The 15,072-nt window shown below is 48.5% G+C and overlaps 1 protein-coding gene and 1 long non-coding RNA gene across 2 annotated transcripts in view; one reads left to right on the forward strand and one right to left on the reverse strand.

Annotated features, from left to right (window-relative positions):
• The window catches only part of LOC144174033 (uncharacterized), an 85,891-nt gene that overhangs the window by 67,083 nt on the left and 3,736 nt on the right, over positions 1–15,072 (forward strand). The window lies entirely within an intron of this gene.
• LOC144174031 (cell adhesion molecule Dscam1-like) overlaps positions 1–15,072 on the reverse strand; it is a 233,129-nt gene that overhangs the window by 29,075 nt on the left and 188,982 nt on the right. Inside the window, exons 22-23 of the mRNA XM_077702433.1 lie at positions 12,819–12,906; positions 10,124–10,300 (exon numbers count right to left, since the gene is read on the reverse strand). Coding sequence (XP_077558559.1) covers positions 10,124–10,300; positions 12,819–12,906 — 265 coding nt within the window. The remainder of the gene's footprint in view (positions 1–10,123; positions 10,301–12,818; positions 12,907–15,072) is intronic.

A 15,072-nucleotide genomic window follows, 5' to 3' on the forward strand; every position in this document is an offset into this window, starting at 1 on the left:
TAGCTCGGGGCTACACCACCGCGTGACACAAGCGCAGACACCGAAACAATTCGGTATGCGAGCTTAGTAATTCCTATTTATGCAGATTAAAACTAGTTAGTTCAGTAAGTATTAGAATTGCGAGGAAGCTCAGGGAACTTTTGTAATCTCTATTTATCAGAACCAGTTGCTCCGTTCGCCTTTGTGTAAAACACAACCGAATTGGTATTTACCAATTTAGAAAAAGGAGTCCCGATCTTGCAAGCAGGGCGTGAAAGGTAGCGTTTCTCTAGCGGCCAGATGTCTGTATGTGGTCTCTACATTCGGTTTTCCCGCCCTGGAAACCAATCCTTAACTTTGCGGTACGACTGCAAGATTCCAACGGGTCCGGGTTACCCAGGAGGTGCTGTGGAACAATTAAATCAAGCCGTGCGAAGGAAGCGCGCAATGGACGCGAAGCTGCGCGAAAACAGACCCAAAACAACCGTAGCTAAAACAGACGACAAAGCCGTACCGCCGACGCACCCGCCGGCGAGAAGGCACCTCCGCGCGGGGAACGCTAAGTAAATTCGCCGCGCAATCTATAGTGTGCTCAATGAGTGAACCCCCCCCCCCCCCCGCCCCACCGCCGCCTCCGCCGCGTTGGGAGTTTATTGTCCCACACGCCGCGAAAGAACCATTGCCTGGTAAGGTAGAAAGCTCTGCTTTGAAAACAGCAATGATTCCACACATTGTGCTTGAAGGCTAAAGCATCTATCCGAATTGGATATGCCCGACTACCCAAATCCCCTGGTTAACATACAACGTACGTTACACATCCTTGTGTGGGACCCGAAAGAGATCGCATTGCAGGTGAACAAAAGGGAAAGACGGACGGAGGTATAATGAGGACCAGCTCTGACGTGTTTCAACCAATATACAATTTAAGGTTTTTTTCTAATAGCAGTGCTGAAACTACGAGGGTAACATTTAATGTAGCTGTATGAGGAGGAAACCTATGCTCAGGTAGCTCACGCCAGGGCGTCAACACGAAGGAGGGGCCGAAATCAAACGAGTCGCTGCCATGGCCTGCCGGCGGTTGGTCTGTCGGCTTGTAACAAAAATTGGCCGAGAATGATCTGAAGGAACATAAATAAGTTAAAAAGGAAACAAACGGGGCTAAATAGCATTTCAACAGAAAACAAACCTCTAACGTCTTTATTTCAACACCAACAGCTGCAGTTCCGATGTTGGGGGTGGGGTACTATCATAAAGCCATTGATCTGCTTGACGAGGACAGTGCCCGTAAAAAAGGCAAGTGCTTTCTAGCGAACGCACGAGACATAGAAATGCTTACACGTTACAATTACATACAAGTTAAATTTTCTCATGGAAACTTTACATGGATTTGCATAAACAGCGCATATATACATTTTATGCGCCGGCACAAGGAGACACATTGTAGCAGCCGTGTCTCATTTCTGCACAAAAAAAGATCTGTGTTGATGGATTGGCAACACAAATAACACGGCGGAAATACAACCAACTAACCATTAAAGAAAGACCGCGAAACCTGGGATGGAAAAGAAAATGAGGAATAAACAAATAGGAAAAATTAAAAAGAACAGTAAAACCACATACCCTTCTTTCATTGTTTTGTTTACGACAGAATATAAAGTCTAAGTTAAACATCCGAGCGAGGCTCTCTCACCTCTACGCTGTATCGATGCACCCTACAGCACACTGCGCATTACTGTGTCCTGGGGAATGCGAATTGAGCGGTGTGAAGGAGGAATTCGGGAGCAATTTTGGAAGGACACATTTAAACTGCACAAAAATAGGGCTTCATACCTATAGCAAAAGTAACTCATCGGTCTGCTTGAAGAAACCACCTTAACTGCAACATAAGCAGACTGATAGCTTTACTTTTATATCCTTAAGTTTCAATCAGGTTAACATTCTGTGCGCTCGCACAGATGTCTCTGTCTGCTGCTTTTTGAAATTGCCGCCTGGAATGGATTCAAGTAATAAAAATGTTCAATTTTACGATTTCTAGACAGGCACCGTGACATTTAGGAACGTTGCGATGCTAAGTGAACAATACAATATTGTAGTAAACCAGCTTCAAACTCGCTCACGAGTTAGCGCGTTTACGCATTACTCCTCGGACGTACGCGTGTGCAGACGTAAGTGGCTGTGTAAGCTCAGTCTCCGTCCGCAGGAATGCCGAAGCTGAAGCTAAAGAAACAACTTTCCGCGTAATACGAAAAAAAAAAAACTGGTGTTCCTGAAATGGCTATTGCTTCTGCTACGCGAAGGAGAGAGAGATAGATAGATAGATAGATAGATAGAGAGAGAGAGAGAGAGAGAGAGAGAGAGAGAGAGAGAGAGAGAGAGAGGAGGATGAGGAGGAGGAGGAGGAGGAAGAGGAAGAGGAAAAGCAGTAGGAGGAGAAGGCAAAACGTTTTATTGAGCAAAAGAAAAAACAAAGAAGAAGGGTCGCGTTTTCAGTTCAGGAAGCCCCACTAAAGTTTCTTTAGCGACTCTAGGGCGAAACCACCCTCTTCCCCTCTTCCACCATCCGAGCCTAGAAGAAAAATAATATTCCTGCATTTTTGCGCTGCGACACCGCCATCATGCAATGGACGACAAGCAACAGCTGTACCGGCAAGATTTGAGGTCGCTTCACTTCGAGCAAGCGCTTCGTCTTTGCTACGGCTCATAGTTTAATAATGAAAAACTATACAGCATTACTGCGGCAGCAAGCCGTCGTTCTTTAAAAAAGCAAAACATTCACCGCTTCGACCAACGCCATCGGTCTAACCTTGTTCTTCCCCGCACGCTGATAAGCGTAGAACCCGCCGCGCAAGAGATGACGCTGCAATGCATAGTTGCAATCAAAGCGGTGGTGCCCGCTCGCATGAATGACGGCAATTTTTTCTTCGCTCTCCCGCGCGCATGCCGCATGAGCCCAAAGTCCGGCTATCCGCGCAGTAACATAGCAAGAGCGCAGCGTGTATGCGGTGAATGGTAGAGCCAAATAATGTTTCCTTCTGATTACGAAAGGCGGAGCCACCAACAAGGGTGGGAAATTCAATTGCGGGCGTTCTCGAGCTGCGAAACTTTCAGAAAGTCTAGCGCTAAAACTATTCGCCCCAGAAGAATTCTACCGGCATGTATGCAATCAGAAGAGCCAAAGGGAGGGAATGTTGCGAACAGAATTTCGATATTGAGCGATTTTTTTCAATGCGGCGGGCAGAAATACAGACACCCCGAAAACCCATGTTTTTGCCCATATTTCTTACTCGTTTGTAAAAAATCAAGATCCTAGGTGAAAAATGTGTCCGCAACATTCCCCCCCTTTTTGACTGCGGAAAAAATTGATACTAACCGCATGAGGCTAGGCCAAATATTAGGCGCGCTATGGCTTCTGAAAGTGCCCATGTATTGTCTACGGGAGGCCGGCACTGCTGAACCCTCTTAACGAAAACGTTCTGTAAATTGTTGGGCATACCTTCCTCGATATAGTGCAGGTTGAGCGGATATGCATAGCAGTGACAGAGACGTGGTTCAGGCCGTTCCCTGTGGACCAAATGACGATTTGCATCTATCGGTGCCACTGTGCAGTTTTCATCGGTATTCAGTGCCCTCTGAATTGTGGTGAGAACTTTCCCGCTGTCTGCAGCCTTCAAAAGGTGACAACTGGGGCGGTATTCTCGTAACTGTCCCTTTCGAAAACGTCCCTTTTGCGTCCCTTTCATCGTGGCGTACTTCCGGTTAAGCAGTGGGCCTTTGATTCAAATAGCGTAACTGTTCTTGCAAACGCATTTTAAAGAAGTGAAACCGTATCAGAGTATCTTTTACGTGTTTATTGTTCCGCGAGCGAACTGCGACGAAAAATCGTCTGCTCCAAATCGTCTGCTCCGAGTAGCCACGGCTCATAGCTCCGCCGTGCTTGCATGGCGTCACATCCGGGTGTTCGCTTTTAGCCAATCAGGGCTCGCTCAAAAGGGACACTTTGAAAGGGACACAAAAGGGACAAAACACGGGAATACCGCCCCTGGTTAGGTTTACTACTTTTAAACCAGATGATGGTATGCAAGTTGACCACAATGAAAAGATTGTGCGCCGGGGCTACAGCACGCGTAAGGTCTGTTTTTGTGTCAGTTACAGTAGTGGTGGAGGAAACTGCAGGTGGAGAGCAACGTAGAGGGCGTGTTCCTGGGACTTTTGCGTTGACTAAAGATGATGATGATACACGGGGTTTTCTGCGGAAGTTGTGTGCTGGCTTGAAGGATGGACTAGCATGGAACCAAGACTGCAGGTAAGGTTACTATTTAAACCCGACGTGAATGGATACAGGAAGCCATCCCAACCATTCATGGGAAAGTAATAATAGCCACAGTAGCTGGAGCCAGCGGGTTAAGAAAATAGCAATATTCCTCTGGCTGCACTACGTGGACATTGTTGCTCCTCGTATTCGGTGACAGCGTCTGTGAATTTCCCTAACAAAGATTGACAAATAGCAGTGTCATTGATTGATTGATTGATTGATTGATTGATTGATTGATTGATTGATTGATTGATTGATTGATTGATTGATTGATTGATTGATTGATTGATTGTGGGGTTTAACGCGCCGACCCGACGCAGGCGATGAGGCGCGCTGTAGTGGAGGGCTCCGGATTAATTTTGACCACCTGGGGATCTTTAACGTGCGCCGAAATCTCGAACACACGGACGTTTTTGCTTTCCCCCTCCACCAGAAAAGCGGCCGCCGCAGCCGGGAATCGAACCCGTCACCTAGTGCAAATAGCAGTGTCAGCACTCTAAGTTTTTGTGAAGGCAGTATAGCCCTCGGTATTTCTTGCGTTTAGAAAACCGTCACAACGGTCGAAAATGGCTCTCACAATCTCTCGCCGAAAGTTCTACATACGCCGGTATACGGAATATATCTACCTCGCGATCTGCTATCGATAACCCGGGTGACGCCAGGACATTGCGAAGTTGGGCTTTGAGTGCAACGTCATTGGGAAGGTGTAGTGCTCCGTCAGCGGCGCTCAGACGCTTCGTCACGGATGTCCAGACACACGGTCGCTTTGCGTGCCTTCGTTTAAAGGCTGCTTTTTTAGATGCGACGCTCAGAGCATCTCTTGTCGGCGGCCCTGTCCTTCCTGCGTGCGTCCGTTGTTGTCCGCGTGCGTCCGTTGTCCGCAGTCACTCTCCCGCTCTCCTCTCCGATAGCGAACACTCTCTCGCGAGGGGCATTGGATTGGATTCGATTGAATTCGATTTGATTGGCTTGGCTTGGCTTGGATTGGATTGGATTGGATTAAAGTGGATTTTGTTGGATTGTGTTGCGTCATAGCCGCGGCAGACGCACTGGCGCCGGCGCGTGCCCAGGGGCGGTATTCTCGAGTTTTGTCCCTTTTGCGTCCCTTTCAAAAGTGCCCTTTAGGCGAGCCCTGATTGGCTGAAAGCAAACAACCGGAAGTGACGTAACGCAAGCGCAACAAACCTACTGCCAACGCTTACTGCTTAACCGGAAGTACGTCACGATGAAAGGGACTCAAAAGGGGCGTTTTCAAAAGGGACCGTTACGAGAATACCGCCCCAGGTGAGAGCGTGTGCGGCCCAGCGCGCTCTCACTCTGCCGGTGGGCGGCGCTGCGCGCGGTGCTGCGGATGTGCAGTACTCTATCTCTCCGCGGTTTCCTCTCCTTCGGGCGCGCTGCGCATATATAGTGCCTAGAATATAACCGGTGTGCCGCTCTCCGGCGGCCTTTCGGTCGACGGTTGCTCTCCGCTTGCGCTTGAACCCCCTCAGCGTCGCATCACACCAGGGTTCCCGCGAGGGGAGGTGGGCGTAATTTTTCTTCGCAGCACCGCCGTCCGTCCGTCTGTCTGTCTGTCTGTCTGTCTGTCTGTCTGTCTGTCTGTCTGTCTGTCTGTTCATCCGTCTGTCCGTCCGTCCATCCCTCCGTCCGTCCATCCGTCTGTCTGTCTGTCTGTCTGTCTAAACCGAAAATTTCGCTCTGTCTGCTTGTCTGTCCGTCTTTCCTAATGAGTGCGGGTGGTGAAGGCGAGTACTGAGAGACAGCGCGAGTGAGTGCGAGGAGGAGCGTTAGCTGGAGTGAGTGTTTGAGGAAAAAATTATTTTTTAGTGAGTGCGCGTGAGTGGCGTCCAGTTTTTCGGAGGTATGCGTGTACCAAACATTTGCATTCGGTTAAAGCTCAGCGGAATGAATGAGTTTCGTTTTGGTCGATCGATGGTGTTGCGTTTGAATTTCGATTATTGCCGTTTGATTTTGGCAAAAGTAATTCTTGTTTTTTTTTTTGAGCTCATAGCGTTTCGATTTTAATCGTTCTCGTTTTCAGTGAGGCCAAGCTTCGTATGCGCCATTGTATCCGGAAGGAATAGGTTCATTAATTTTTTCTGTATGCTAACGCAATAACTTATCATGAGAATTCATTTCTTCAGTTTAAATATGAGCAGGAATTAAAAGTTGTCTAGAACTGCCCAGCACGGGAGTCCCAAGAACGTCCAAAAAACGTTGCAGAAATGGCGGTGGGCGATAATATTTCGCAAATTAAGTGGTTGACAAAGATGTTCACAGTATCTAATGAAAGTTATTCAATGCTTTTTTTATTGACAGAATATATATTTAATGTCACGAAATTGGCGCGTAATTGTAGCGAAGGTGTGTTTGGGAAGTTCATTTTGGCAAAGTATACTGTCCCGCAAAGGGCCGCTTCAGCTCATAGTCTTTGCAACAGCGTAACTTGAAACCTCGATGCGATGATCTTCCTCGATTATACGTCCTGAACCATGCAGAATGACCAAAATGCCGTGCCGCATTAGCCTTTTCATGTATTGATATTGTTCTATTCATTTTCTAAGAGAGTCCGTGGTATGTCCAGCAGCTGAAAATCTAAGGTTTCCAGCAAAGCAACGGATGGCAATGTATCTTGTAGCCGACGTTTGGGAGAAAAAGTCATTACTAGCATATGGAAACATGACGACAAGAAATACATTCTGGAGAGCCAGGTGGGAGCTTTGATGCGCTTCCACTTTTGTCCAAAACGTTCCACGTTTTCCTGTCACGCTGTAGCGAAAACACGAGTCAAGAAATGGCTAACCGCATTTCATTGGCATTTTGGCGTTCAGATGGCCCTGTATACTTGACGTGGCTAGGTGACGACCGCATTGTTCTTTTCTGCGAAGTCCAGGGGCGCAACGTCGAGTCCCAACACGCATTTGCCGCAAGCCAGTCGGCTCACCACTCCTGGGCGATAAAGCTTCGCCTGCCGACTCGCACACATCGAGGAGAGCGGCACATCGAACCGCGAAGGCTGACCATAAAGCGTGGACGACGACCGTTTCGCCAAGCACCGTCACTGCCTCGATCGCCGGGAAGGTGGGGGTGCAACGGCGGGATCGATGGCGGCGCCCGTAATCCTCCCCTCATCCTCGGCCTCCACTCCACACCGCCGCTACCAAACCAATTTATAAAGCTCGCGTCTTGTACGCGTACAGGTCTCAGCGGGCAGGCTTTGGGGTGCCGAAAATGGGCAGCTACGGCGTCGTGAGGGGAAGAAGTCATCACCCCCCAATTAACAGTCCTGAGGGACAGCCCCCCTTCACAACGCAAGGACCTCCGTAGAATGTAACGATCAGCAGTGTGGATATGAAGGCCCGGCAATACGAGTGGCTAAGATGGAAAAAATGTGATTAGTGACAGTGCGAGGGGATGATGAGATACTGAGAAGCAACAGAGAGGCCAACAGGCCTTGTAGGCGGGTGGTGCGGGCGAACCTCATGTGTTACTTTATTGCTTACCCCTGGGTAGGTTTTGGACTTAAATTTCATAAAGAAACCACGGGCTTTGGAGGCATAAGTAGGCCGTGGCGTCTGGATGAGAAGGACGGTAGTTTGGGCAGGTTCCAATTGGCAGTGGCGGCCAATGGCGAGGAAGTTTTTATCGATGAAGGATAGGAGAGCAGGATATGGGCAAAGAGGTGTCGTAACCCCGACGGGATGGAGACGCTCGCCCGGGCTCTCAGTCCAGCGCGTACGCCTCTTCGAGAGAAGAAATCCCGGCGATTGAGCGGGCGACGAGTTTCGCTTGAGTCTGGCCGCCCAAAAGGCTCTCGGCTCATTGTATTAATTATTGACCGAAGCGAGCCAGCCACCGGAATCCCAATCACTTCCAGTGACTGCTCGATTTCAGTTCGCGCCTTCGAGGCCCACGAAGTAGGCAGAGCGCTCGAATTAAAAATGTTAAAGTGGGGACTTCGGTAGAAATTGGATTCTCGTTTCGAGGAAGATTTACGCGAGTTTTCGTCCAGTCCGCTTCATCTTCGTGTTATTCGGAGTGCCGGGAGTGAATTGTTATTTTCCGTAAAAAGAATACGAAGTTTGGAAAATTAGCTAAGGGGAGCCAAGTTTGAGAACAACTTGAGCCCCGCCGGATTTTCCACCCAGAGGGTAGGATATGTTGAAACGTTGGCAGCTTAGTTCTAGTTGTGAATAAAATTTCTTTTCTTCCCATCTTAGATAAATCAAGTACAAATAGGGTTTACACAATTTTATTTTGCCCTACTTTGCATCAGAACCAAGGACGGCCGCATGAATTCAGCCTAGGGAATGTGAAGCGGTCAACTAATAAATTGAATGCAATTGAGAGAGAAAAATAGTGGGCCGATAGGGTTAACTGTATTGGCAGGTATACGGCAACGGCTGCGCATTGTACCCGTAAGTTTAATCATGGCGTTGTCTTTACATTGTATCTCTTCTTTTTTTTAGAGGGTTCATTATTTGTATGCGTGCAAATTTCGGAAACCACAACTCTTCTATTAGCGCCTATTTTCGCGTGGTTAGCGCTAACCTGCTGTACTTCAAGTGGAGGACGCATTGATAGTCCAGCTGTGAGTAGTTTAATCATGAATTTCAAAATAACCTGAACCGAACAATTGGTTTCTTCTCACGGCATTAAACGCAAGGTAATCACCATGGTTACCATTATCATCATCATCAGCACCACCAGCACCATCAACAGCAGCTGATTTATGTCCATTGCACGACGAATGCACTCTTAAAGACCTCCTGACTGCATTTATATCTAAAAAGTACGCGAGTTCGTGTGTTCACAATAATATTTCGTTCTTATCAAGCGGTGAAAATTATTGTAAACCGCAACAATTATTATTATATTGGTCAAAGTATCCGCTTTGAAAAGTTTGACTAACTCTACTAAGTCTATCCAGACCATGGGAAAATTTCCTAAAACCTTACGAGGTTAAGTAAAGGCCTTTTTTTATATAGGATAAATGACCACGACAAAACATCCGACGTTGCCGCGTGTTCTCGCTTGGGGCAGCCCTTTAAAGGGGTTCCGATCCCCAATATTACATGTGTATATTCCCGACAATCAAACTGCCGTAACATTGTACTGGGCTTATATGCGGTCAGCCTCCTTCACGAACTTTTACGTCTCTGGACACGGGATACGGGAAATGCACAGGCAGCGGGAGTCACCACCACATCCCTGTATAGACATGCATAGCGGCTTTTGTCTTGGCATCATAAAACCGGTGATTCGTCGAAGGCAGCGCGAAGAAGCTAGGCGCATAGACACCAGACTGCGCACGGTACACGTACGAGTGCGGTGCTATTACTTTCAGACTGCGGAACTCATACGCAAGATAAGCAGAAAAAAATTTTTGCTCCCGTTCACAATCTCCCCCGAGTGAAATGCAGCGAATATAAACTGTGAAACATCGCTTCAAACTTCCAGCTCCGTGGGGCTATAATCAGCCCATGTCCATACTCAACACTCCCTCCTATAATTGGCTATTAAACGAACTCTGTAAGCGTGCGCCGCCCAACTGCATATAGTAACATAGGCGTCGGTGGGTTGCGCACAGTTGCGCAAGCTCCGGCGCGGCGGCTGTGGCGGGGCTTGCCGAAGATCAAACGACCATCGCTCGCTCTCTAGCGCCCTCCAGGGGGAGCACTGCTGGAGCCATTGCTAGGGTGCCTCGATTCGCGCGTCCGCGGCGCTGGCATCGAGGCACCCTAGCCATTGCGGAACAATTATGCGAAGTCTCCCGCAGAAACGCTGACAATTTGCAGCTCTCGCTGCGAAAACGGGCTCGATGCTTACCTTTTTCCGGACCTGCGTCGGCGAGTGGCGGCTGCCTGCGCCAGTAGAAAAACACCAGGGCGGCCACGAGAACGACGATGAAGGCGGAGAGGAGCGCGGGCACGATGAACACCAGGTTCTCCTGCAGCGGGAAGCGCATCCCGCCCGAAGAACCCGACATGGGCTCCGTCGTTGTCTCTGCGCACAGGAATGGCAGAAGTTGCGTGTTTTCCGTTTTTTTCTAGATACAGTCGAACCTCTGTATAACGAAGACTGATATAGCGAATTATCGGCTATAGCGAAATAAATACGAACTTTGGTAGGTCACGCTTTATTTCAGTAACACTTATTCTTTTTATAATGAAACCAAAACCACAAGAGCCGCGCGTGATATCGGCTATAACGAAAAAATATTTTGCTCAAGCGAGGCTTTAAACTCGATAGCTAGATTAAAACCAAAATGTAAAAAATACAACATAACAGTTTTAAAACTGCAAGAGTAGCAAGGCCTTTTTGTGAGTGGACATTGTGGAAGACTTCATCCGGCAGTGCTGTGAATAGCCGCCAGGCAAAAATCCCATCTATCTTCAAATAGGTTAGAACGCAGGCCTATTTTGTCAGGCGTACTTGGTGTTGTTGGAATTTCACGTTGCCACGTTCCGGCCCATTTAGTTTGAAATGCCAAAAGGAGACAGCTAAGGATTACCTCGTGGATAGTGAGTTCGCAGCTGCCTACATTAATGCGTTGATTATCTAGGACTTTTGCGGGCGCCAGATTGTCGATTTGTTAGAGCCGGTTTTTACCTCTACTGTTACAGCGAATATCGAATATAACAAACTAATTTACTGCCCCAATACTACTTCGTTATAACGAGGTTCGACTGTAATCGCAACCGTGTTGCAGATATGTTTTTTTTCTGGACAGCTATTTTCTATAATGAAACATTGGCTGACGATCCCGGCGCTCTGTAATGCGTAATTTGAGCGCAGCGCTAACTGAAGCCTTCTCGGTGACGGCGCATAGCTGCTGAGACTCAGCAAGAGATCGCGTCACCAGCGAATGCACGACGGCGCACGCTACTCTGGCGTTATCTCGCAGCGCGTCGCCGCCGCCAAGCTTGTCTCGCGTGACCTCGGTTCACCGCTCTCCCCCACACACTTTCGCCATATACTTTCCTCCTCCTCTTTCCTGCTCGCTCAATCTCGTCTGTCTGTGGTGTCGTCTTTGTTTGCACGGTTACAACGAAGCCAACGGCAACGGATGACGCGAAACCACAGCGGCGGCCGCTTAAAAGCTGTGCTTTAAAATACGTCGCTTTTTTTTTACTTACATAGAAATAACGATGTGTGTCACTATGTTGGATGACTTGTTTCATGTTTCTGCGTTATCACTCAAATTTCACGCGGAAGCCACGTCCTCGTGCACTCATTGTCTGTCGTGCTGAAAGCATGCCGAAATAGGACGGACAATGAAGAGGTCTGGCACAAAAGATACCGGGAGACATCCCAACTCCGCTTGGTTTCCGCCGTAGGCTGTTATTATTACGCGAACCCGGGAACAATCTTCCTCCCTCCTGCACCTGCCTGCAGTCTTCTTGGTTTTTTTGTTTTTGGCTAACGCGCTTCGCTAGAAAATGCAGGATTATGATCCCCATCCAATAACTTTGGGAGGGCTCGAGGCGGTGCGTTTCAGGTTTCGCCTAGTTCCTTCGGAGCCTTCAGAGGCGCATTTTCTCCGCACATTTTTTTCGCTCGCTTCTTATCCCTGCCGTATGGGTGATCAGTTAATAACCCGTTGACAGGGTCCTCTGACGGCTTGCCTTCAAGAAAGGCTAGTGGGCCGGACAAGACCCCCGGGTCGCAGTGCCTTGATTGGCACGCCTGGGACTCGTCGTTCGAAGGCGCGCCTGTCGGAGCGGCGCCGCCGATGAAGGCGACGAGCTGGGCAACACCGTCGAGATAACCAAGCTCCCTTGTTCTACGTATTGGCCAATATCGAGAAATGTCACTGCCGCGTGGTCGACGTGATCGATTATCCCACGAAGGAAGGCTAGGAGAAGAGAGTGACGGGCAGGCTTTTTCGCGTCTAGTTGAAAGTGTTCGCAGAAGGCGAATGCGCGCGGCAGGCGTCGGCGAACGCGGCGACACAGCCGGAAGTGTCACCACTATCGAAGCAGCAGAAGGCACCGGCGGCTGCATAGGAAGAGGCCTCAATGGAGATACCTACCTCTTGACGTTGGGAAAGAAAATACATGCGGCATGCAAGGGACTCTGTGTAGCGCGCGTAGCGAACCACCGCAGGGGTAGGGAGGGTTAGTAACGGCCATCAGGCGCTCGCAGTTTTGCGTATCATGTTTTCTTCCCGCCACGGGAGATATCAAACTGAGTTATATCTCAGTGAATATAGCGATCTGAGCGGCTCCACTGCGTAGTCATAAAACATTCAACATTCAAACAACAGTTTTCTTCAAGTCGCAAACCACGTTGCCATTTCTAGAATCACTTTTCAGTTAAACTTTTGAGGGGCATACGCGCTTTTCCCGACAAGCGACTTTTTTGAGTTCAGAGTTACGGGATTCTTTATTCAACAACAGAATAATTTGTCCCAACGGACATAGATTAGCTTTATTTTCTTCGATTGTACGTGGTTATTCCACCTATTAGACGCATCTATTCATGGTGATCACCACTACGATTCAGGCGGTTGTGCACTCACTTGTTGCCCTCGGAGACAGCGTGACGAAGTCGTACTCAGCCCTCGTCGCACCTGCGTCGTTGTGAGCCACCACGCTCAGCTCGTACACCTTGAAAAGAAAGAGAGCCAAGATCAAAGCTTCCCGATTGCTTCATTCAAGGATATGCCTACCACACCAACTATCATAAGCTCCCTCACTCATTCACTCTCACACTCACTCAATCTCACTCTCTCTCATTCACTCCCTCTCTCACTCAACTCACTCACTCACCCCGTCACACACCCCGTCACACACCCCTTACTTTCTCACTCATTCATTCACTCACACACTCACTCACTCTCTCACTCACTCAACCTCACTCACTCACTCACTCACTCACTCACTCACTCACTCACTCACTCACTCACTCACTCACTCACTCACTCACTCACTCACTCAACCTATTATGCGTTATCAATCTCAACCTTACATATATAAACAGCGAAGTCAAGGGTTTGACGGACAACCGTCTGGTCGGGAGGGTACATTTGAGAGAGAAAGAGGGCACCGACCAAGTAACGAAAAAGAAAAACTTAAAAGACGTTTCGACTTGGTCGGTGCCCTCTTTCTCTCTCAAATATATAAACAGCCCGTTTGTACACAATCTTAACGATTAGCGATCCGAAACGATAAGATCTTGCATTTTCTACGTTTCTCCATGCTGTGAAGTGTGGTACCATCAAGGCATTCCAAGTAATCAGACACGACAGCCTGAACAAGTTCGTTAGTGCCCCTTCGGGTATGTGTATGTGCATCTCTACTGTCGGTTCTTTAAGGAGCAGCTTTGCCTATCGAGGTTGGCTGGGGGCCATGAAGGTTCGGATGCTACACGTATGTGAAGATGCGAAGTTCGGTAGAAACTCCTTTCGCGTTGACGCCGCTAATTCTCGTTTGATGCGAACCCCACGTTAAACGTAGAAGAAAAGTAAGGTTTTGTAATGCCGCTTGCTTAAAATATATATCTGGGGCGCTCACAATCCTCACTTGGAGTGCACATGAAAACAATACAGAAATAAACTGATAATAAAGTTCGTGCTCAGCGGGATTCATTTATTGTTCGTCATTTAATCTATTTCCTTTGAGTTCGTGTTCTTGTATGTTCTCTTCCCATGCCATCTTTTCCACTGTGCTTGTTCATATCCGCGGCGGAATGTAATCGCATTGCCGTTGCGTCTGAGGTTATGCAACCATTCAATTTCTCCTAGCCGATACCACGTACTATATGTTGTCGTTTCCTTCTTTTACTTTTCTGAAAAAAGAAAACTTAAAAAATTATTTGCCATTTTTTGTCTATAGGTGGCGAAGGACGGCTAGGTAGCACTGAGAATTCAAGATAATACGTCCCAGCATCACCGAAAACGGATCATGCCTTTCACCAGCATCACATTCTCAGCAAATTCAGGCTAGGCTGGGAACAACGCTGAACGTGAATCGGCGTAAGTCTTGATTAGGACGACGCTAGTGTTTTGTTACCAATGCTTGCAGCAGAGGATGATACTCACGCGGCTGCAGTGGTACCTCGTACAGCACAATGCATATCCGGAGGCTGTGGCTGGTTTTCGATGAGGGCATCGTTCTATCGACTGTGTGGCAGATTTAGATTTAGATTTAGTAACGTTTGTACAAAAAGAAAAAGTTGACTGCAATCCACGCTGTGAAGGTGGTAGGACTGCGAAGCTGTAAACGACACCCACAGCGATTACCCATGCGGCGTCACTTTGATTCACACACGTGGCTCTAAAAAAAGTGGGACCAAAGACCCAGGGTTCGCCGGGCAATGTCCGAACGGACCAGCCTCAGCCACGGCCGGGCTTGTGCGGCGGACGCGCCGCTGAAAGCCCGGCCTTGCGTCGGCAGAAAGAAAACGGAGAGGACGGTCTTTCGAAGGGTGAGGAGGAGGGCGGCACCGCACGATTATTACGTCATCTCTCTCACTGCCTCCCCTTCACTCTTGTTTCATGTGTCCCCTCCAAAAAGCCTCCCCCTCCACCGACGCTCAATACAATGTCTCCACTTGTGGGCGTAGCTCAGTCAGCAAGAAGACGTCACCGTTCTGCAAAAGCTTGGATTCGCACAAGTTTCACAATCGCTGCATCTGTTCCGCCTAATTTCTCAGAACGACGGTTTTAGGGGCATTCAAGATGAACTGCGTGCTTCCCCGAGCCATTCGTCAGCACCGCATAGTTTATCAAGCTCAATTCAGCTTTCTGACAAAGGCAGACTGGGCGCAGCTCG

This window comes from Haemaphysalis longicornis, unplaced genomic scaffold, assembly GCF_048455015.1.
Source record: "Haemaphysalis longicornis isolate Haplotype H1 unplaced genomic scaffold, Haemaphysalis longicornis Haplotype H1 scaffold_3, whole genome shotgun sequence".
Taxonomy (NCBI): Eukaryota; Metazoa; Arthropoda; class Arachnida; order Ixodida; family Ixodidae; genus Haemaphysalis; species Haemaphysalis longicornis.